The sequence below is a fragment of the Melopsittacus undulatus genome, chromosome 10 (assembly GCF_012275295.1).
Source record: "Melopsittacus undulatus isolate bMelUnd1 chromosome 10, bMelUnd1.mat.Z, whole genome shotgun sequence".
NCBI classification, from domain to species: domain Eukaryota; kingdom Metazoa; phylum Chordata; class Aves; order Psittaciformes; family Psittaculidae; genus Melopsittacus; species Melopsittacus undulatus.
Genome location: NC_047536.1, coordinates 21,659,185 through 21,682,828, shown reverse-complemented (window position 1 = coordinate 21,682,828; position 23,644 = coordinate 21,659,185). Strand labels below are relative to the sequence as shown.

Sequence of the window (23,644 nt, the reverse complement as noted above, 5' to 3'; positions counted from 1 at the left end):
CTGGGCTGGGGCAGCCTGGACAAGAGAAGGCTTCTGAAGGGGAGACCTTAGAGCAGGGGGGATTTATCAACCATCAGAAACAGCCATTGTCTGAGCCTGGATGACCTGTTGTGTCTTTCCACAGAGAGCTTTGGCAGAGACAGAAATGGGAGAGGAAAGCCATAAAATTTGCATATATTTTAATAATAATATTTTAACAATCAAATTACACATAGCTCAAATTCTTCTGTGTCAAGCAGCATTTTATTAGCTCTACAGTAAAGCTTTTGCTAATGCTTTTTAGTTTTTGAAGGCCTGAGGTTACTGAGAGGGGGAGTAAATGGTTTTGCATAAATCTTTTATGCTGACCGTGTAAACTGTCAGATTAAATTCCAGCAATCAAAAGGTTAATGAAGTCTGAACTTTAAGCTGAGAATTACAAATTGATGGCCATTTTCTCACATCAAGCTGTCAACCAGCACGATGAGGGAACAGCAGAAAATACCCATGGTTGCCAGTTTGACAGTTCTTTTTCCGAAGACATTTCTTTGCTTTACAGCTCCCAGAGCCAACATGCCCCTTACCTGTTATTGCAGAACAAAAGGATCAGAGCAAACCATGTAAAAGATTTAAAAAATGAGAAACTCTGCATTTCTGGAGGCATATGCCAAGCCTTTCTCTGCCTGTGAGAGACCTTGGATCAGACCCTTCAGTGAGGTGAGCTGAGCCTGACCACTGCTGCTGGGGTTTGGAGCAGCCCAGAAAGGAGCTTGGCTCTTTCTCGGACCATCAAGGATCATTTACCTAATTGAAGCATCTCCTTAAGTTACTTCAAACGAGATGGGATGAGTGTGGGCACAAGTCCCTGGCAAATGTCCACCCCTCAGAAGCAGTGCAGGAGCTTTTCATAAAGCCAACAGTCTCTACTAGGAGTGAGGATGATGAGTGCAGAGCATGAGCTCTTTGCTGTTGCATGTGGCAGGCAGTCTTTGCACTAGCACATGCCCCTCAATGCATATAATAACCCCAAAAATGCAATGAAAGGGAAGATGAGTAAGCTCTGCTTTGTTGTTGCAGACTAAGGCATTTCAGGATTTAATTATACTACAGGTATATAAAATCTGGAAACATGTTAATGCTCCCGTGATTAAAATTATAGAGGGCCTAATTGAAAAAGCATAAACCGAATTGAAGAATTCCTAATTATAGTTTGCTTTGAGGTGTTAATTTCCTCCATAATGAATGCATAATTTCTTGGAACTAGAAAAGGGGGTTGCCGCAGCAGCGTGTGGGCTGCAGATGGAATGAAGGGATTATCATAAATGCAGCCAGACAATCTGGAAGAATAACCCTATGCAGCCATGGTGCTCTCCTGTCTCTCTGTAATTTCAGTTCTCCTTGCACAGCGCTTTTCCAAAGCAAGAGGCAGAGGCAGAGGATGGGCAGGGATTTGCTGACTGTGCAGGAGGAAGGGAAAATAAGGCTGGTTTAATTAATAGTAGTCATGGGGCAAAGGAAGAAGGTGAGGAGAGGAGAGCAGACAGTGTTTCTGGTAGAGAGGAAGCAGTGCTGACTTCCCTTGTAGCCTTTGACAAGTCCCTAAGTGATGGCAGGAGTAGATGTTGATGCAGGGTGAGGGCTTTTTCTGCCAAGGGATGCACCCTGTATCTAATGTTTTCTCTTGTATCTAAAGTATGGTTAGTTTTAAAGGGAGTTGGTGAAGTACAGTATTATTGGATACAATCTCCAGATGTTGACATCTGCCCCATTCCCACTATGGTGGAGGTGTTCCCAGACGGCATATGGTTGGGCTAAATCATAGAATCATAGAGTAGTTTGGGTTGGAACGGACATTCAAAGCTCATCAAGTCCAATCACCTACAATGAGCAGGGACATCTTTAACTAGATCAGAGTGCCCAGAACCACATCCAGCCTGGCCTGGAATGTCTGCAGGGATGGGGCATCCACCACCTCTCTGGGCAACCTGTGCCAGTGTTTTACCACCCTCATTGTACAAACTGTCTTCATTCTGTCCAGCCTGACTCTCCCTTTTTTAAACTCGTCACCCTTCATCCTGTGGCAACAGGGGCTACTGAAAAATCCCTTCCCATCTCTCTTATAGACCCCATTTTAAGTGCTGAAAGGCTGCAATAAGGTCTCCCAGAGCCTTCTCCAGGTTGAACAACCCCAACTCTTTCAGCCTAAAAGATGTCTTCAAACATACTTGCCTAGCTGCGAATTGCCACAAAGAATTCCTTGCCTCTGGGATTTCCATCCTCCCCTTCTTCATCCTCAATTTTCCTTCATCCTCGGGCAGATGTAATGAAGGTACCATCAAAGCCCTCTCTCTGGTGTCAGAGACACGATCACTTTGCACTTTCTGAAAAGCATTAAGTGTCCCTAAAGGTGGAATGAATCTGGCTGATGCTGATGCAGCTTCAGGTGCTGAAAGATCTCTTACCCAGTGGAGCTAATACTTTGTGTTGTACATCTATGATACAGCTCGGAGTAGACTCATACCTGACCACGTGGGCCTTGTCTAGTGATGAAGTTTCTCCTGAGGGTAGAAACAGAGCAGGTTCCCCAGTTTTATCTTGTGTTTTTCTTAGCCTTTTAGTTTGGAAAAAAAAAAAAACAAACAAAGCCAACAGAAATATTTTGTTCTCTCTGTTTCCTAGTGTTCTCTCTGATGTCTAAAGACATTGGATTCTTCTGTGCGGGTTTTCACTCCACAGACTAGTAGCCATGGTTGTGGAAAAGGAAGAGGAAACTTTGAAATCCAGACTAGATTATTTCTGCATCCAAATGGACCTAGTTTCATGGAAGTTGTTGGAAATACCCAAATTAATTCTAAAGGTATATGCAGATATACCCATCCCCGAGTCACCATGTTTGTGAAGGCCATGGCAGAAGGTACTGGACAGCTCTCGCAAGGGAGTGCCAGTCTCTCCTTGGCCTGCAGGTTGTTCAGGAACCACTTTGGCTCTTATACTTGAAACTTCCTTCTAGTCTTAAACCAGTGATCACTGAGGATGGAGACAAGACCTCAGCCAGGAGTGCCTGTTGAATACTGAGGGACATGAGCAACCAAGGGGGTGGTTCTTTTATAGATAAACAGATGGTAGGTGGCTCAGGAGGAGAAAACCAGCTCCAAAGCCACAGATATGAGCTCCTGTTGCAGCAAAAGCTGTATCTGACTGTGTTCATCATCTTTAATCTGCCAGCTTTGAACTGGAGAGATCGGGACTGGGCCTGTTCCATTGGGGAACGGCAGCTATTGTGTCTAATCTGTGTTGGAAGCCAGGTCAGGCTTATGGAGATGGTTGAGATAATGGAACACAGAGCTTTGAAATACCCTCTAGTTCTTTACTTTTATTTTTTCTTTTATTTTTTTTAAACTTTTTATTTCCTAAAAGATTAAACTGAGAGATTTAGAGCATTTAAAGGAATGATGCATATAGAATACAAGTAAATAGATGCAGCAGCAATATTCTGGTGGTCTGGGGATGGAAAGAAGGTGATTTTGTGAGTGTGGATAGCATATCTTATGAGACCTAATGGTTTTGAAGCATGCAACTCCTTCTTTTTGGTCAGTACATACTGACTGCCAATACAGTCGTGTTTCTGACAGCTGCTTAGGTTTTGTGTAGGTTACAATGTTTCTGTTTGCTGTGCATGGACCATGGTTGGACTTGGTAAGGGTTATAGGGGAATATTGGCATTATGAGATTTCTTACTATATCTGTCCTTCCTTGGAAGGACATGGTCATTAGTCATTCATAGGAGAGCAGTGATGAGTGGAATATTGTGAAGCTGAAGAAAGTGCAGAGGAGGCCATGAAGATGCTGCGAGGGCTGGAGCAGCTCTGCTCTGGAGCCAGGCTGAGAGAGCTGGGCTGGGGCAGCCTGGACAAGAGAAGGCTCCTGAAGGGGAGACCTGAGAGCAGCTCCAGTGCCTAAAGGGGCTGCAGGAAACCTGGAGAGGGGCTTGGGACAAGGGCCTGTAGGGACAGGCCAAGGGGAATGGCTTGAACCTGCCAGAACAGGGGAGACTGAGATGAGCTCTTAGGCAGAAGCTCTTCCCTGTGAGGGTGCTGAGGCGCTGGCACAGGGTGCCCAGAGAAGCTGTGGCTGCCCCATCCCTGGCAGTGTTCAAGGCCAGGTTAGACACAGGGGCTTGGAGCAAGCTGCTCCAGTGGAGGGTGTCCCTGCCCATGGCAGTGATTTGAAACTGGATTGGCTTTAAGGTCCCTTCCAACCCAAAACAGTGTGTGGTTCTATGATGCACAGCTGATACTGTGTAATACCAGGCAAGTCACTCACTGCACTTATTCTGTGCCACTTTTTGTAGACCTACAACAGTGGAGTCATTATATATGGTGCCACAGAGGTCTGTCAGGATAAACATCTACCCACCTAGGGTCCAAGGCCATGTGACATAGCATTTGACATTGCATTTTCACTTTTTACCAGAAAAGCCTCAACAAACCCACTTCCCCCCCCACCAGAAAAAAAAACCACAAACAAACAAACAAAACCAACAAAAAACCAACCCAAACAAAAAACAAACCTCCAAAAATCTTTTGCTTTTTTCTAAGAGATTCTTCAGGTTTTACTCAGTTGTGGGAATTTTCTGGGATGCTGCAGTTTGACTGCAAAGGAGTTTCAGACAAAATATCCTGGCCAAAGCTAGCACTTGATACACAGATACTGGCAGGATGCTGTTCTACAAATACAGATGGTTTGTTTGGGTTTGCTTTTTTGTCTTTAAGCTTGACAGAGTGCACAAGTCCTGAAATGAATCGAGGCTCCCACCTCCTGTCCCTCAGGAGAACACGGGAACATCTCTCTTTTCTACAGAGGGAGCACACAGCCTTTAATCTTCCTGACTTTTTCTAGAGCCCCTTTCCATCATTACAGAAATTTAACAAAGCTTGAGATTTTAGTGAGAAAGAAATGCCTGTGTGAAAGCTCTGCCTCCAACGAGTATTATCCAAGTGTGAAATCGCTTCCCTTTGTTCCATGGATTTCAGGGTACCACATCCCTCGGTAGTAAAACCAGACAACTGAACTGAATAGGAGAGCAGAAGAAAATGTGAAGAGACTCCCTTACCAACCTTCTTGATTAAATGGATTGCATTATGATTGGCTCCAGCTCAGCAGGTTTTTGTCACAGCAGTAATTACCATCTTTTCTTTCTATGCCATTTTTACAAATCTGGCTGAATTTTGATGTTTTGTTGGCATTTTTCAAGTTCAGTGAAAGCAGGAGAAGAGTTGTTTAATTTAAATGAGTGTTAAAAGAACACACAAAAATAACTGCAAAATGAAGGATCTGGTGTGAATAACTTCGCAATATGAGAGACTATTTCCTCGAGTAGTATCACTGTTATAAGCTTTATTTTTGTGAATGCTTTGCAGATGTGAACAAGCTGATTGATGACATTGCAGCCCAGTATCCATAATGGGCTACTTCTGAATCTTTGAAATAGCCAAGCATATTCTAGGAGGTAACATGACAGAACAGGCTCTTTTCTCCTGTTTGCTTCATAAAAACATTTCTTGAAAGCTAACCTTAACTTCAGTATATTGTGTTCCCATGCATAGAGCTGTTCCAAAGCCTAATGGGAATAGTAGCAATCTTTGATTGATTTTAATGGGGTTTGAATCAGTTCTTAAATAGATAGAAAATTGCACAACAGAGCACTGTGTCCTCCATGCACAACCTAGGTGGCTCTGAAACTCGGTTCATTAAGTTTTATAGATGAGTTTCAGAACATCTGATTAAAGGTGCTATTGAAGATACAAAATGGTGACATTTTAGAACATGTGAAGCAGGTGACTCAGTTCTCAGGAGTATATTGTGACTTGTTTGAACCCAGGACATTGGATGAACTTGGAAACAGGCCATGGAGTTACTTCTGAATGCCGGAATGTTTGATTACAGGATTGCAGGAGGAACCTGGTGAGGAAATACTATTATAGCCAAAGGAAAGCAGTGCAGTGTATGCTCAGTGCAGCGAGTCTCAGCATCAGGCGCTATGGCAGTTATCCATTTAGTTCTTGTCAATTTTAGGAGAATTTATGATATATAAATCTTTTTTAGAGTTTTGTGGGCTTTGGTTGCATTTCTTACAAAATCCCTTCTGTGAAGGTTCAGGAGAGGCTGGAGGCACTGTAAGAAGGATCTCATTTGCTGCTTAATTTCACCATTTCTTAGGGTAAGCTCTACAGAGTGCTGGTAGATTTTTATAGGATATTTCTAGCTTCTATTCCTGTTATATTTCCTCAAATTTCCCATTATTTTATTTCTTATAGTCTCTGTGAGATAATTCAGGTTTTTTAATAAAATAATATTATGTAAATATTTATACCAGTTTATATAATATAATAATCATATAAATAGAGGTATCTGAATAGATAACTTTAAGAAAATAAAGGTATTGATGCCACTCTTCTCTCTCTGTTTGCATCACTGAAACCATCTTGGCCATAAAACAAGCATGTGCATATTCAGTAGGTGTGTGTGAATTCTAAATGTAGGTATTGGACAGCACATTCAGCCCTTTTCCATATCAGTATCTTGAGAGATAGCTCCATGCTGTCAGAATAAACATGATGAACCTTCATGGATATATACAGATAGATTTACATTGGCTCCATCACATTGAATGAGATCATAGGTTAAATGGAAAACCAGATGGTAAAAAAGCTGGTGTTGAGTATCTGTAGCCTGGATTCTGCAACTTCACTGTTGACTTAAAAAGTGGGCTCTTAAAGCTGGGTGGTACCAGTGGGTACCAGTGTTAAATAGCATCCAGGGAAACTGGTCTCAGGGAGTGTTTCCAGTACCAGCATCTCCAGTGGGCAGGTCTGGTATTTTATCACTGAAGTTATATCTGATTTCTGCAGCTTGTTGCAGAGCTCTGCAGCAGGAAATCAGCACTGAGCGTGGGGCTTCTGTGTGATGCTTGCAGAGGGTATGAGCCATACTGTTGAGAAAGCTCCATGGCCTTAAAAGTATGCTGCTTAAAAATTTTTACATCATAAATAAGAGAAAAGAAGCTGAACCGGTTGTTGTTATTGTACCTTTGAACATGCTCAGATGCACCCGATGCCTTTTATTCACCTCTGTGTAGCATTGACTCTTGTAGGTTGGTCAGGTAGTATTTGGGTTTGAGTTTCATGGGTTAGAGTAACCTTTTCAGAAGAACTGAATCTGTTCATGCAGTAGAAGTGGTGCAACAGTGGAAATTCAATGTCCAGCTCCATACTGGTTGCTACATCCCCATGCCTCCAGCCTGAGATGGCACAGCTACTGGAAGCTGCGAGTCTTTTCTGTCCTTACTTCATTTGCCCCTTTTTGTACTTTTTAATTTGAATTAAGATTCATAAGGAAATGGCTGTCTGCTGGTAGTCTCTTATTTCCTGTAGCCTGTGGAACATTACTCTGAAAGCAACGTGTTTGAGAAGTTCCTGTTCTCTGCGAGCAAAACCTGCTCACACTGATGTGCTAAAACCTACATTGAAACATCAAGCTGTACTAATTGCCACTTATTTTTGTTCCCCAGGAGAAAATATTATTGGAAATAATACATGGCTGTTAATATATTTACGTGTTGCATATAAAAAATAAATGAAAATGCATTAAATGTTTATAAGATACATTTAAGAATTTTAGTACCAAAATTGGCCCAGAGAGGGTACTGAGCTGCGGAAGCATTGTTTCTTTCAAGCTTTCATAAGTCAGGTGAGGAGATCACTGTAACGTTACAAAGAAATGTTATTCCTTTTCATGTTCTACAGTTTCCAGGGGTACAGTGAAGATTTCACTCTGCTGACAAGTACCATGTCAAGATACTGACCTGAACCCACCAGATGTTGAATGGTTTATTGAAAGCTCTGACTCAGCTTTTGCTCTCAATGTTCAAACACATCCTCTATCCAAAACTTGAGTCTTGTCTAAATACATGGCTGGATTTGTGGACAAGAGCTTCCTCAGTTCATTCAGTACCACAAAAAGAAATCAAAGAGCAAGGGAAGGAGAAGTCTAACAATGGTCATGGTTAGCTCAGTGGCACAGAAATCAGCTGTGATTTGCAATGTTTATTATCCACACTTGAGCTTCAATACTGACTAGAGAGCTCATCATTTAAATATTACCTTGTAGGTGATGGTAAAAGCACATTTTCTTCCTCTGCAGACAGCATTTGTGCTGTGGCAACCATTATGGTTGGTACTTTTATTAGCGATTTAGGATGGAGTTGTCAAAAACTTTTAAAAGCTTCTATTAATGAGGATTTGTCTAAGACTTGTGAAATCCATCAAGGAACACTGTTTTGGCCTCCCTTTCTCATAGGAGTGTGCAGCTGCACACCATGGCAGTCAGCTACCCTTCTTCTAGGAAGTCAGGCTGAGTGGTTCAGATTTGACAGTCTCTCAAGAGCTTCCTGGAGGGCAGAGCTTATGGATGCTTGGGAAGCAGTCCTGTCCTGTTGTTTGTGGGGTCAGCAGTGTGACGTGGCTGTGCGAGGTGAGATGGGGTAACAGCACTGGGAATACAAGATCCCTGTTTCTATTGCCCTGCAGCATGCATGTGTGTGGGTTTGTTTGCAGTGTTTGCAGACGCGTCTGAATATTAAAAATGTGGGTTTACTGTGTTATCTTTTAGTTTATTGGTTCTGAAGTTGTTATATAATGTTGGGAGTTCTAATGCTCTGCTTCTGTTGTCTCTTTTACTATCATTTCAATGTACGACACTGAAACTTTCGTGTATCCAGCTGGGCATTTGCAACTGATGTATTGATTCCTGCTTTGAAAGCAGTGTTAGCTGGTAGTGGCTGGAAGCAGTAGCTTTGAACCTGGAGACGGAGAGCCGCAGGAGATCCATGTTAGAGCCTTCCTGATAGCCAGAATAAGAGATATTAGAACAGTTTGGATATTTGCTCCTTATTTCCATTGCCCACATTTTTTTCCTTCCCTCTAGTACTTCCTTTTGGAAAGCTACACCTCTTTCCCCTTGGTTGTCATCACACTGCGTCAGTCCTAACAAGTAGCAAATGATTGACCCTGCTCAGCACCAAAGCACAGATGTAATGGCAGCTACAGCACTTCTGCAGGACAAAATGGTAGATCCTATTCAGTTTAGTTTGAGTTAGTGCCCCACCACAAATAGGGATCATAATATATCACAGAAAGTTATAATCTTCTGAGCAAAGTTGACTGTTACTCTTTTGAGAATTGTTGTAGTGATGCAGATGGTTTGGCTGAAGTTCAGAATGTGTAATTGGGTGCTTGCTATATGGAATTAGAATTATAGAATCATATAATAGTTAGGGCTGGAAAGGACCTTAAGATCGTCCAGTTCCAACCCCCCCGCCAGGGGCAGGAATCTCACACTAAACCATATCACCCAAGGCTCTGTCCAGTCTGGCCCTGAACACTGCCAAGGACTGAGCATTCACAACTTCCTTGGGCAACCCATTCCAGTGCCTCCACACCCTCACAGTAAAGAATTTCTTCCTTATATCCAATCTCAACACTGTTTAAATTTGAACCAATTACCCCTTGTCCTGTCACTACCGTCCTTAATGAATAGTCCCTCCCCAGCATCCCTGTAGGCCCCCTTCAGATACTGGAAGGCTGCTTTGAGGTCTCCATGCAGCCTTCTCTTCTCCAGGCTGAACAACCCCAACTTTCTCAGCCTGTCTTCATATGGGAGGTGCTCCAGTCCCCTGATCATCCTCGTGGACTCCTCTGGACTTGTTCTAAGAGCTCCATGTCCTTTTTATGTTGAGGACACCAGAACTGCACACAATACTCCAGGTGAGGTCTCACGAGAGCAAAGTAGAGGGGCAGGATCACCTCCTTTGACCTGCTGGTCACGCTTCTTTTGATGCAGCCCAGGATACGGTTGCTTTCTGGGCTGCAGGCACACACTGAAGCTGGCTCATGTTCATTTTCTCATCAACCAACACCCCCAAGTCCTTCTCTGCAGGGCTGCTCTTGCTCAGAGAATCTCTTCTCTACCCAACCTGTAGCTGTGCCTGGGATTGCTCCCACCCAGGTGTAGGACCTTGCACTTGTCATGGATAAACTTCATGAGGTTGGCATCAGCCCACCTCACAAGCTTGTCAAGGTCCCTCTGAATGGCATTCCTTCCCTCCAGCGTATCAACAGAACCACACAGCTTGGTGTCATCAGCAAACTTGCTGAGGGCACACTCAATTCCATTGTCCATGTCAGTGACAAAGATGTTGAACAAGACCAGTCCCAACACTGATCCCTGAGGGACACCACTCGTTACTGATCTCCAGCCAGACATTGAGCCATTGACCACAACTCTTTGAGAGCGACCATCCAGCCAGTTCTTTATCCACCAAGTGGTCCACCTATCAAATTGATGACATTCCAATTTAGAGACAAGGATGTCATGTGGGACAGTGTCAAATGCTTTTCACAAGTCCAGGTAGATGACGTCAACTGCTCCACCCCTGTCCATCACTTTTGTAGCCCCGTCATAGAAGGCCACCAAATTGGTCAGGCAGGATTTTCCCCTAGTAAAGCCATGCTGGCTGTCACCAAGCACCTTGTTTTTCATGTGCCCTAGCATGCCTTCCAAGAGAATCTGTTCCAAGATTTTGCCAGGCACAGAGGTGAGACTGACTGGTCTGTAATTCCCTGGGTCATCCGTTTTCCCCTTCTTGAAAATGGGGGTTATATTTCCCTTTTCCCAGTCATTGGGAACTTCACCTGACTGCCATGATTTTTCAAATATGATGGCCACTGGCTTTGCAACTTCATTTGCCAGCTCCTTCAGGACCCATGGATGGATTTTATCAGGTCCCATGGACTTGCATACGTTCAGGTTCTTAAGATGGTCTCAAACCAGATCCTCTCGTACAGTGGGCCCAAGGTCTTCATTCTCACAGCCCCTGTGTCTGCCTTCCTTCTAGTTAGGATGCAATGCTCCTGAGCTTTCAGTAGGTGATCCTTGAATATCAACCAAGAGTCTTGGGCCCCCCTGCACTCTAGGGCTATATCCCATGGAACCTTATTGGTGGCAGCAGCAGTGAGTTGTTATACCTTAGTTACTGGACTGTTCTTATCTCAGCCTGTGAGAGTTGCATTCTTTTGATTCTCCTCCCCATCCCCCCGGGAGCAGAGGGAGGGCAAGAAAGGGGGGGGTGGGGGGAGTGAGAGAGTGACTGCATGACTTATGGCTGACTGGGTTTAAACCACAACAAATAGTGAGCTAGAACTAACAAGATTGCTGTTGCATAAGGGGCCAGAAGCTTAGCAGGAATTGAAATGTCTTAACATTTCATAGAGTTGGAAAGAATATGAAGAGTTGTTTCCTGAAACAAAAGTGAATTGGGAGAGCTGTTCAGCCTCCTTCCATTATATAAGCTAGCCTTTTAGTGATGGAGCATAGGGGGAGACTTGCCATCAGGAATTAATGTCAGAGAGCTCTGCAGTGCAGGATATATCCCAAAAACACATGTGAGGGAGGGCCAAGAAAAGTTACATTCTTAGAAGATAAAGGAATCTTTTTGGTCTAAACTGGTCCTTGCACCTTGAAGCCATTTCAAAAGGGACCTGACCCCACTGACACTTTCTGATGCTCTGCTCTACCACAATCACTGCCCAAAGCAGTTTATGTTTCAACTTGGTGGCTGAAGAAGAAGGCATCTGCTTTCAGCACATGGAATATCCATTATAAGTTTCATGTTTTATTAGTTACTCCTTATTGAAATTATTCTGGTTTTCACCAAAGTGCATCTTGATTAATTCAACTAAGTCAACAGAACAAGAGATCAGCATCTTGCCCACACAGTGGCCACTGCCACTGTTACTGGCATGTAAGAGCTGTGTGTGCAGTGTTCTACCTGTGTATTTCTTACTTTGCTTTCCTGTTTGTCTTTTCTTGTTGGAAACATTCTTGATACTATAGGCTCTTGGGTCTCTAATCTTCCTTTCCTCTCTCCCTCCTAGTGTCTATCAACTGGTTGTCAAGGAGGAGAAGCTGCAGAAAGCACGGAGAGCTGCAGACATCATCGAGTGCTTCTCTGTCCCAGTGAGCTACAAGAACGCTTCCAGTCTGGACTCACCACACTACTTTGCAGCCGAGCTGAAACCCATCAACCTGCCCGTCACGCAACCCTTCACAGTGGGTGACAACAAAACCTACAATGGCTACTGGAATGCTCCACTTTCTCCCCTGAAAAGCTACAGCATATACTTCCAGGCTCTGAGCAAGGCAAATGGAGTAAGTGGTATATTGAAACTGGATCTGTACATAAGAGCACCTCTGGTTATCCTTGTCTTTCTCCTTCCTTCTCCATTGGATGCTAGCTTAACTCCTTATTATCCTCTTTAAACATGCCATTACTTGTCCTTCACTCAAGTCTCTTTCTGATATCTAAATCCAACCAGAAGCCTACTGTGGAGCTGGACTCTAAAAACACATATTGGCATGCGATTTACCAAATGCATTGCTTGGCATTTGGATTTTTTTTTCTTTGCATACGTATGAATGCTAGAGGTAGGGGTTATTGTGCTTTTAAAAGACACAATTGCAATATCTTGATAGTCTCCATTTCTCAGTACTTAGGATTTTGGAGAAGACACCAGATAATTACTACCCAAAAGCCATGAAGGTGGATTACCTTGTAGCTTGCTTTTGGTTACATCATAATGTAGCATTTACGGTTGGGAGTGTCCACTTGAGGAATTCATCCTGTATGTCTGTGTGCATGTCTGTCTTACTCCTTTTGGATACCCTGGACATAGACTTACTCTATGATACTAAGTTTAAAATAGAGACTACACAGAAAACAGTTTGCCCTATTCTCAGACTCAGATGACATCCATATAGTGCCCCAACAGATCCCATTATAGGAAGAGGGAAGGCCACTTTTCATGCTTCTATTCAGCCTAGGACAGCCTGTGACTTTCTGTTTTATCTCTCCTGTTCCAGGCCAGTTCAGCTAACAGTCTGGAGACCAGATCCACACTAAACATTCTCCTTCCTCCCCTTTGACTCCCCTGATTGTTTTTCAGTATCATATAACATGATACAATTTGACCCTCGGACCTCATGATGAGTGTCAGAGCATTAACATGGCATCAGGAAGTTGGGTAGCCAAGTCTATTATTAGCACATCTGCCAGTACTTCCATGAATCTAACTTTACTGTAGGTAAACTCTCTGAGACATCACCTCTGAAAGAGCAGAATTAGAAAGAATTAATCAAAGGTGAATGGTGGAGGCTTTGGTCTCCACTTGGCATAGTGTCTTTAACATCCAGAACACCGCTGCTCACCACAGAGGACTGTGTACTGTCTTAACAGGCTGACAATGCCAGTGGATGCTCACAACATATCTCAGTGGTTTACTACCTTAATTTATCACCATTCTCCTGCAGAGTTCCTGCTGTGTGCCCAATAAGCACAAATTTCTCTAATACTCTGCTGCTTTTCACCTTTGTTTCCTGTGTAGTTGATAGTTTCCTTCCAGCATTGCTCAATTAATTCAGTTTTAGATTTGGCTTTATAAAGGAAGTTATGAACTATATGAGTGTGTCTGTGTCTAGTTAGTTCCCCCTTGTGTGATAGTTAATTGCTAGTGAATGGATCCCCAGGGAAGAAGAAACTTTATTTGCTTAAGTACAACATGCCATAAATGGGTTATATAGATGGAAATGTTGGATCCCATGGCATTCTGGATTAAGGCAGCACTGATGTGTGGTTCCTGCTTTTGCTGGATCTCTGGAGCTGGCAGGTTGCATCACACTCTACATATAAGGTACTAAGGATCCAGAAAAGGATGAAGTGCTTGTGCTACTCCGATAGGAACATGAGGCTGTAAAGGGCATTTTAAGCATAGGTTAATCAAAAGAGTCTGTAATGCAATGATACACAGTTTATAGCAGCAGGAGAAATCTCCTGCCAGACAAAGCAAATTTCTGTTTGAGCAAGCAATAATAATTTATGTTGGTACAGTATATGCTTATACACCATGGAAGTGCTATGTCAAAAAATATAGAGGAAATAGCCAAGAGTGGGATCTGTATCTTCAGAGGAGTAGCTGTGACACTTCTGATTTTGTGGTAAAACCCTTAAGCCCCACATTTCAGTCATTAGCTGCAAATAGTTTTTTGTTTCATTCATATATATCTGTATATAAGGGTATAATTTACGTTTAAGAGTTGTGGGTTTTGACATGTGTCTATAACCTGAGCAGCTTTGACTGCTTTACCCAGAGCCAACTAATAGTTCTGACTGCAACATGGCATTTCTGATAATGCAGTACCCCAAAACTCTGAGGCAGTAACAATTTAGCACAAATGCAATACAGCCTCATGTTCTCTTGTGCAGGAAAAACTCAACACAACATTGCCACTCCATTTTTAATTAGGATATTCTGTAGTTTCATTAATCACTGACAGGGGTGGAATCACAAAACTCCTGTCCACATGTGAAAGCTGCAATGTGAAACGTCCATGCAGTGAACCAGAACAGCTTCCTTTGGAAATATAGGGGTCTGGGGAGAGCTTAATTTGAAGAAACATTCGGTATGTGGTCAAAAAGCTTGATTAGGAGAAGGTTGGAAGTGCTATAGGAGTCCTGCATTGTTTCAGCTCCTCTGTACGTTGTGTTCATTTGGTGTTCTCGTCTGTTCTGCAGCCATTAGCTGTGGTTGTTACAGTGAAAGGAACATAATTAACAGCTGGATGCAAAACAAGTGTGGCAGATTGCTGCAAAATGAGATCACAAGCTTTTCTGCCTTCTCTGGTGCAGGGTTGGGCTCGCTGTTTGGAAGCCTGAATGAAATGGCTGTCGCTGACTGAATTCTTTTCTGTGCACAGTTGCCTGAAGTTTGGTCAACGTGTGGTGCTGCTTCCAGACAGGGGTCTAAATAGAACATGTGTGAAACAGAAGAGTTTTGAGCTTTGTTATAGAAAACGCTTCCAAATTGTGTGAATTTTCCTCCTAGGGGCTGTCGAAAGCCAGATGCTGAGCTGAAACGTGTCAGAGCCTGAAGTAAGAGGGGAAAAAAGAGAGAAAGAAAACAGAAGCTCTGGGCTTTGTACCAGTGGGGGTGAGAAACAGCATTAGTTACTGTATAACTGTTAGAAGGAGTTAGCAATAGAAATGATGCAGGATGAAGACTGGACAACTGGTTTCATTTCCTCTGGCAGGATGTCCACACATGCTGTTGCAGGTAGTTAACTGATATTTACTGGTTGTGCTGGTGCCACCTGCTACAGATGGCTGTGCGACAATGCAGGAAGCTTTCCTTCTCTGATAAACATCCCCCAGCTCAGCCCCTTCAAAGCATGAGCTCCTTCAGTGTTCATCCCCCTGCAAGGGGTGCTGAGGCGCTGGCACAGGGTGCGCAGAGAAGCTGTGGCTGCCCCATCCCTGGCAGTGTTCAAGGCCAGGTTGGACACAGGGGCTTGGAGCAAGCTGCTCCAGTGGAAGGTGTCCCTGCCCATGGCAGGGGTTGGAGCTGGATGAGCTTTAAGGTCTCTTTCAACCCCAAGCATTCTGTGCTTCCTTTAGGCAAGGCATGTGTGGAAACACCCTGTTACTCCTTATCCTCTCTTATCTTTATACTGACTTAAAAATCAAAATTTAAATGTTGCAGGTTTTATTGTCCCCAGGTTCTTTATATGGGTTCCTGCAAGTGACAGTCTATGGTTAGTGATCCAACAACATGCTCCAATGGGGAGATCTCTTTGGCTGCTCTGTGAAACCTGCCTGAATTTTTGTGCAGCTTCCTAAAAACCCTTTGGGGAGTTTAACTCATCCTCAATGAGTTCAGATGAAAACTGTGATGGCACCATTGCAATCAATAGCTCTTGGCCATTTTTCCAAGTGGGAGATGAGGCAGGACCTTATTAGCACAGCTGGAGATGCTGTGAGCCTGGTGGTCCAACAGATGGGTGATGTTTTCAGGCCAGGATTGTGAAAAGTAGCATCACTGGAATCAATAAGAATATTATTTATGAGGCAATAATAGGCTCTACAGAGATTCATATTGATTTTTTTTCCTCTTTAATGACTTGTACTACATGCACAATCAGGCAGTTCATTATTAGCAGGGGACTTCTGTCTGGATGTCTAGATGCTGACAGGTCTGCTCACAGTACACAGCATTGTTCTTCTGGGACATTTTGGAGGTATGGATAGAGCTGCCAGTAGAGAGGTGGCATTCATCCATGTGGAGATGGCCCATGGAAGAAACAGTGAGATACTTCAGCATGAGCTGTGTTCTGACAAATGAAGTGTCACCAAGGCTTGCCCCCATTGCTGCTGTGAGCTATTAAACAGCTTTGGGGAGCTCAGTTCTGTAGGGTTTCAGGTGCACAGTTTTGTCCACTTACGTTTAGTCCTGCTTAATCTGACATTGGGGCAGAAATAAAGCAGCTGTGGAAGCATGTCACTCTGTGTAAGCTTCTATTTCCACATCTGGTTTGCCATACTGGGACAGAGTATGTGAACCTGTGAAGGTGCTTTCCCAGCTGGTGGGTCCCTAACCCAAACTGTTCTGTGATTTTATGATTCTATGACCTGAATGTTTTTTGGAGAGTAAATACAATCCTCCTCCATTCTGCCTTGTATCTGAGAGGCTGAGAGGTGTGGGTATTCAGTGATCAGCTATATATCATTGAAAAAACTGTTGTAAATAGTAAAAGCCCTAACACTTTGTTAAACCTCCCTTCCCCAAGTGACACTGATACTAAAAGATAACTGGAATGGCAATACGAGGTTTATCTTAATCTTAGAGAACTATCTTAGAGAACTAACAGTTTCCTTAAGCTTGTGGTACAAGTTACAGGGAATTCCACTGACCCAGAGAAGCTGTGGCTGCCCTATCCCTGGCAGTGTTTAAGGCCAGGTTGGACACAAGGGCTTGGAGCAAGCTGCTCCAGTGGAAGGTGTCCCTGCCTGTGGCAGGGGGTTGGAACTGGAGGAGCTTTAATTTAAGGTCCCTTCAATCAGAACCGCTCTGGGATTCCTTGAGATGTTCCCCAGGGTTTCAATGCTGTGTGGAGCAGGCCCCCAGCAAGCATGCTCCGTGTATAGCTCTGGGACATGGAGAACTGAAGGTGACCCTGAGGCCACATGGCAGGTTGCTAATTGCTTGTCTGTGCACCAGCAGACTTTACAGCTGCCCGATGGAGCTGTGCCTGTGGCAGTGCAGCCCCACACTGGCGACAGGCGTTCTCACTGGTGTTCAGACAAGGCAGGAGCTGGTTAACAATGCACAGTCATAATAATAGTAAAGGGAAGCAAAAATTGTGGGTGCGAAAACAGATGGATGAAAAAGCTGGGCTGCTTTTATTGTTGTTCATAGGCTGTAAACAGCAAGCTGTCATTTGAAAAGAAAAGAATAAAAAAATCAGCTGACCTTTTAGGTTGTGAAGACTCAGCTGTCACATAAACATATGTCCTGCTGCCCTCAGAGCCCTTCTCTGCAGAAAATTGTTCCCATCCAAACACTGAAGAGACAGAGGCAGAACTTGTCTTGTTATGATCCAAGTCCTTCCATGAAATGCACCTTTAGGAGCCTAAGTAATTAGTAGACAGCATCAGCTCCCTTGCTTCAAGAAAGACACAAACTGCGTGAAACAAACTATTTCAGCTATTACAAAATGTTAACAAACTTCCGCAGGATTCAGAGGGATGCTAGAACAGGTTCAAGTCTTTGTGAAGGAGCTGTTGGGAGTGAGAGCTCACCTGACTTCTCAGCACAGTCTTGGTGTTCCTCAGAGGGTCTGCAGCTCCTTCTGTCCAGTCTGTCTTGCAGGAACAGTCTGCCAGCACTCTGCAACACCAGCCTGCTATAGTCTGTGTCCATGGTGTATGGACCTACAAATGCAGCCAGGGTTTAGCCTTCAGTGAGCATACGCAGTGATCATGCTTTATTCATAGGGAAGTAAGTTCCGCAACACAAATATACATGAATATGTTCTACTTAACATGTAGGTGGGCTTAGTATGTAGTACGCTTTCTGGATATGAAGCATGATAGAAAATGAATATAGCAGTCTTCCAAAATTAATATAGCTATCTTCCAGTGCCTAAAGGGGCTACAAGAAACCTGGAGAAGGGCTTTGAACAAAGGCCTGTAGGGACAGGACAAGGGGGAATGGCTTTAACCTGCCAGAGGGAAGCTGTTAGGCAGAAGCTCTTCCCTGTGAGGGTGCTGAGGCACTGGCACAGGGTGCGCAGAGAAGCTGTGGCTGCCCCATCCCTGGCAGTGTTCAAGGCCAGGTTGGACACAGGGGCTTGGAGCAACCTGCTGCAGTGGAAGGTGTCCCTGCCTGTGGCAGGGGTTGGAGCTGGAGGAGCTTTAAGGTCTTTTGCAACCCAAACCAGTCTGGGATTGTGTGATACAGTTGTCTGAAGGTTGGATCAGGAGCTGTAGGATGTGTTCATGCAGTGGTTTCCCATTCTCAGTGCCTACATTGTTCAATGACTGGATATAAATGTCTGCTTTAACCTGGCAGTGATACCAAGATGAATTAATAGTGTTGCTGGGATCTTACATAAGTTATTCCTGTGACTTCAGCCATAAAATGAAATATATGTAGAATCCTCAGTCATCATTAAGATTGTTGCAGACATATAAGGCATTTGGAAGAACATTTGGAAACAACACAGAAACTGAAATTTGGGGATTTTATTTTTAGTTTTCCAAAACTTTTGTTATTATCCCTTTCCTTCATTGCTTCTCTTGTAATTGATTTAAGCCACCAGTATAGATAATGAAGAATTACCTGTGTTGTTAATTCCTGCTTTATAATTGGCTAAGAGAAGCATTCTCACTATGTAGAAAAGCTTGTGGTCTGAATCAGAAGTTGTATGTGTTTATTCTGTTTCTTGGTATAGAAGTTCAAGCCCACAGTTTGCAGCATCAAAGAAAAATCTAGTAAATTTAAAGAGATCTTATTTCTGTACTTTAGCAAAGAGATGGGCAGTGGGTTGATCAATGGAAATCAATGGAATAATGAGCCCTAATCAGGATTATGGATGAAGTTCAAGTCTTTCAGCTTCAGCATCCTTCATAGCTAGATGCCCAGTGTCTGTGCACATTTCTTTTATATTTTCCTTCTCAGAAGATGCAATCTAAAATGAAGTTCTGAAGTCCAGATGTCTTGTTCCTCCAGTGATTGATTGCCCTTGCTTTTGGCAGTATCCAATTGTGGTCTTGTAATAACTATTATTGTCTGTGCTAAATGCAGCAATTAGTAGATGCAGACAGAACACACATCCTGTCTTCTCAAATTGCCCTGTGGGAGGGTAATGTGCAGGAATATGCACATGCTCAAATGAGATCAGTTACAGCATCATTAACAACATCTCAGATTTTGTTCTCTCACCTCTTCCTCTCTCTGCATTGACTGATTACTCCAGCCTTTTGCTACACTTTGAAGCTAACAGAAAGCAAGAAAATTGACCTCATCAGAACACAATCAAGTGTCCCCCTCCTTTTAGACTGCACAAATGTCATCTTGCTGGTCTTTATTTTAATTTTTGTCACACATTTTCCAGGTCACCTTGTCATAGATTGTAAACTCTGTCAGGATCTGCCTGTCTGATAGCTCCCAGCATTGTGTGCTGAGGCTCTGCACTGAAAATAGAGCTGTGTTTTTCCTGCTTCATATATCATCACTAGCAATAAAGATTTTGGATTTCCAGCATCAGCTGGCAATTCAGACTGATTACACACATGCAGAGATGAATGGGGAGCTCTGTTGTACAGCTGTGGTAACTTTGCAGTGCTGATGGATGTACAGGTTGTGCAGGGGAGATGATTTTGGAGGGAGAGAAAGGTGAGTACACCGAAGAGATGCCTCTGGTTTATTGGGATAACCAGTGCTTCAGTCCCACTCTGGGAAATTGATGCTTGGGAATGGATGGCCTTAATAGATGTAATTTGTCCTTGGTGATCCAGGGGTTCTTTTGAGAGAGTTTGAAGGCAAGGTGAAAGGGACAGTTTGTCCTTCTGTGTAGCTCATTGTTTCTAGACTATACACAGGGCTGCTTATATCCAGGTAACGTGGCTGACTGATGTCTTCAGGCATGCACAGAGAGGCATCAGAGGGAATTGCTCTTGTGTGTCCCAATTGTTCCCTTCTGACATGCAGCGTATGAGGAGAAAGGCATGCTGGGGCTGTGTGTTTCTGCTCTGGCTGAAGCCTGTCACAGATGGAACAGATTCTCTCTACGAGCAAATTCAGCTTGTCCCAGTGTTCATTTTTCTGCTCACAGACTGAGGTGTTCAGCAGTGCATTTGTTAGGCTGTTGTTTCCAGAGCACAGGCAGCATCCATATTAATGTAGCATTGTTCCACACAGTAATTTATGCGGTACTCATTACACCTGAGACATGTACAAAAGCGTGTAAAGACATAGAAGTGTACAGGAGCCTGCAGCAGATGACTGCCTGACACAGCTTTTAACCAAAGCAACACATTCAGATTTGGATAGCAACCATGGACCGGACAGAAGTGACCTGTGCCAGCAAGGGCTGTAGAATGAGGAGATGGGAATAGCAAAAAGCAGGTTTTTCAGTGGAGGTGGCCTCAGAAGGCTGCTGCCTTTGAGCTGTTAGTTAAGCCAAGCACAACTTTGCTGTTCTGATCCAGGTTCCTGTTTATGTGGATCTGCGGGCTCTGAGGTGGATGGAACAAATGTGTTGGGTTTTAGCCCAGCTCTGCACTGAACCACCGCAGTGGTGTGGGTTGTGATGGAGCAGCTTGCTTGGCAGAGCTGCCCTGTAGCAGCTCTTCTGCTTCCTATACATAGCAGAGAGCTCTACTCCTCAAATGGCTGCTCCAGTGTCTGCCTGCTGTGTGCTTAAATAAATACCCAATTTGCAAAACTTGTGTGGAAATCAGATGTACAATTGCATGTGCTTTTGACCCAAGGCTTCTCTGCCCGTTACAGATCAGGTCATTTAACTGGTGAATTTTGTTAGTTAAGCAGGCAGTTACATGGGATCCATCACTCACACATCAAGTATGGAAGAATGTGTTGTCGTTCTTTTCAAGTTAGAGAAAGCAGCTGTGGGCAAGTCCATTAGCATGGAGCGTTTCATGCAAATAGAACTGTTGGCACTATTTTCAGAGATGAAGTGCAAGGAAAATGCTTGTTTGTTTTAGTTCCTTTTTAAGGAGTGTATGTTTACTGTAGATGGGCAAATGACACATCTTGATGTTTTCCTGTGTTGTTTTTGTATTTTTCAGGAAACAAAAATCAACTGTGTCCGGCTGGCAACCAAAGGTATGTGAGTCTCCTTTTCCCTGCAAAGCATAATGCCAGTATTGTAAAAGCTGCAGTGGTGACACAACTTGATTACAGTTACTACCCAAAGAATGAGACTTTTGCCTTCCTTTTTATTTTCCCTTTTTATCTGGTTGTGTTTAAAAGGAGGATTACAAAGGCAGAACACCAGTTTCCAGAACCTCTCGATGTGTAGACTGTTAATTTTTTAAGACAGGTTATTTATCACTGTGGTTCCTCTTTTCCCTTAATTCTGTTGTCAGTCCTAGGGACTGTTCTTGCTATTGGCAGAAAGTCACTGAAAAAACAACATTAACTTCCTATTAAAATTCATCCTCTCTGCAACTGTATGAAGTAGATAAGTAAGAGGAGATCTTGTGTCAGTCTAACAGTGAATGCAGAGGGGCACAATTTTATATCACACCATTCTCACGGTGTGATTCAACCAACTAGTATATTCCTGACTTTAATTGTAATTAGACCAGGACAGACCAAACTGATAAACCAGATAGACCAGACTGAGCAAGCCTGAGGTGAATATTGTTAAGATGCAATGCTCCCATCCCCAGTTTGCTTCACAAGGTAGAGCCCTCAGTGATGACAATGTCTGGGTTCCTTCATGGAGCTTGGAGTTGATTTTAACAACTCTTGTAAGGACTTAAACATCAGTCCAGGGCCTGCTTTGATAGCAGAGGTGTCAGAAACCGATTTACCTGTAACACAAAGGAGTGGCTGTAAAAAGACTCCTCAACATATGTCACAGAATCCCAGACTGGTTTGTGCTGGAAGGGACCTTAAAGCTCATCCACTTCCAGCCACCTGCCATGGACAGGGACACCTTCCACTAGAGCAGCTTGCTCCAAGCCCCCTCCAGCCTGGCCTTGAACACTGCCAGGATCACTTTTGTCATAGTCTCAAAATGAGCTATGAGGTGATGATCTGATAATGGCAATGGACCATGCTGTCCATGGAGGTAGCTCTCCATTTCCCAAACTTACGGTGACCACCTTGTGCTCTTGCTGCTTTGCTGTAATATGAAATAACTGCATTACTGCCTGTGGAGTCTTTCTTTAGAGATTTAAGAAAAATCGGCAGGGACCCATGATTTATTTTCTTTTTTGAGGCACTATCCCACTTTTCCCCATTCTTTTCACTCCTTTGTCTTTTGGCAGTAACTTAGTTAGTTACTTCTGGGTACTTTCTACTGATCCCTTCTGCATCTGCACTTACAGAGCTCAAAAAAATGCTAGCTAACTGTTCTTGGGTAGCAGAAGAGGACATTTTCAGTCTTCATCTGGAGACATCCCCCAGTCCATGAAGACTGTGCATGGAAGATGGTAGATGCATGTGCATCCCACCCCTGCAGCTAGTTCACTGCCGAGACCTGGTGTGCCGCCAGGTGGGGCTGTAAGCAATTGTGTCACCACTGAGAGCCAAGGAGCATGAGCCATTTCTCCAATTTTTTCACCCGTGGCTCTGGTTCTCCCTCCATCCTCTTGTGGCCTCCCTTTTTGAATAGTCTATGTAAAATCTTTATTTAACTCATTCTCTGGTTAAAAACATTCCGTGTGTCTCCGTCTCTCTTCCTTCCCCCTAAGTTCCAACTGGTAGAGATGCGACCATTTCAGATACCTTATTTTGGCTTTCTGGTGGTGGAAAGTGGAAGAGCAGGACTGGATGGGACAAGTCTGCATGGCAGGAGTCTTCCCAGTGCCTGAGTAGAGGTCCCTTCATGAGATCAGAAAAACTAGGTGAAATCTAGTAGTTTCTTCTAGTTTAATCATTCTTTTTGGAGTTGGTGGAATAAAGTTGTCATGCTAGGAGGAAGGATATTTGCTCTGTGACTAACAAAGAAAAACCTCCATAGTTTGGAAAATGACAGCCTTCATGACCTTTTGATTTGCACTGTCTGATCTGAGTCCTTCAGAAAACTGTCACAGAAGTGTTTGACCTGAAGTTGACTTCTGCAAACTGATTTAATTTTCATTAACCTGCCAGGTCACCAGGAGCAGTCACTAAGCCTCCCTCATGCTGTTGTTTCTGAATGTCATCTCCTTTTATAAAAGGATCTCTTACTAATATTAATTTGATAAGAGAGATAAAAGAGATGGGGAGAGCCTGAGGATGCTGAGAGCCACTGCTTTTGGATGGGCTTATTTTTAGGATTTTTCTTGATTGACATGCATGGAAAAGGACAGGAAATTATGGTAGGTCTAGTGTTTATTCTCACTGTCTCAATAGATATCGTTTTGGACTTACAGGCTGATATATTATTTCTATATATCTATGGAAGTTTATTTTTCCCTTCTTTTTTTTTCTTGTGTCCTCACTCACTGAATGGCAATGTTGTATTTCCTGGTGCCTGCCCA

The 23,644-nt window shown here is 43.5% G+C and overlaps 1 protein-coding gene across 2 annotated transcripts in view; it reads left to right on the top strand.

Moving 5' to 3' along the window:
- PTPRT (protein tyrosine phosphatase receptor type T) overlaps positions 1-23,644 on the top strand; it is a 321,762-nt gene that overhangs the window by 214,715 nt on the left and 83,403 nt on the right. For both annotated transcript variants that reach the window (XM_034066730.1, XM_034066729.1), the window contains exons 11-12: positions 11,973-12,246; positions 21,239-21,275. In XM_034066730.1, coding sequence (XP_033922621.1) covers positions 11,973-12,246; positions 21,239-21,275 — 311 coding nt within the window. The remainder of the gene's footprint in view (positions 1-11,972; positions 12,247-21,238; positions 21,276-23,644) is intronic.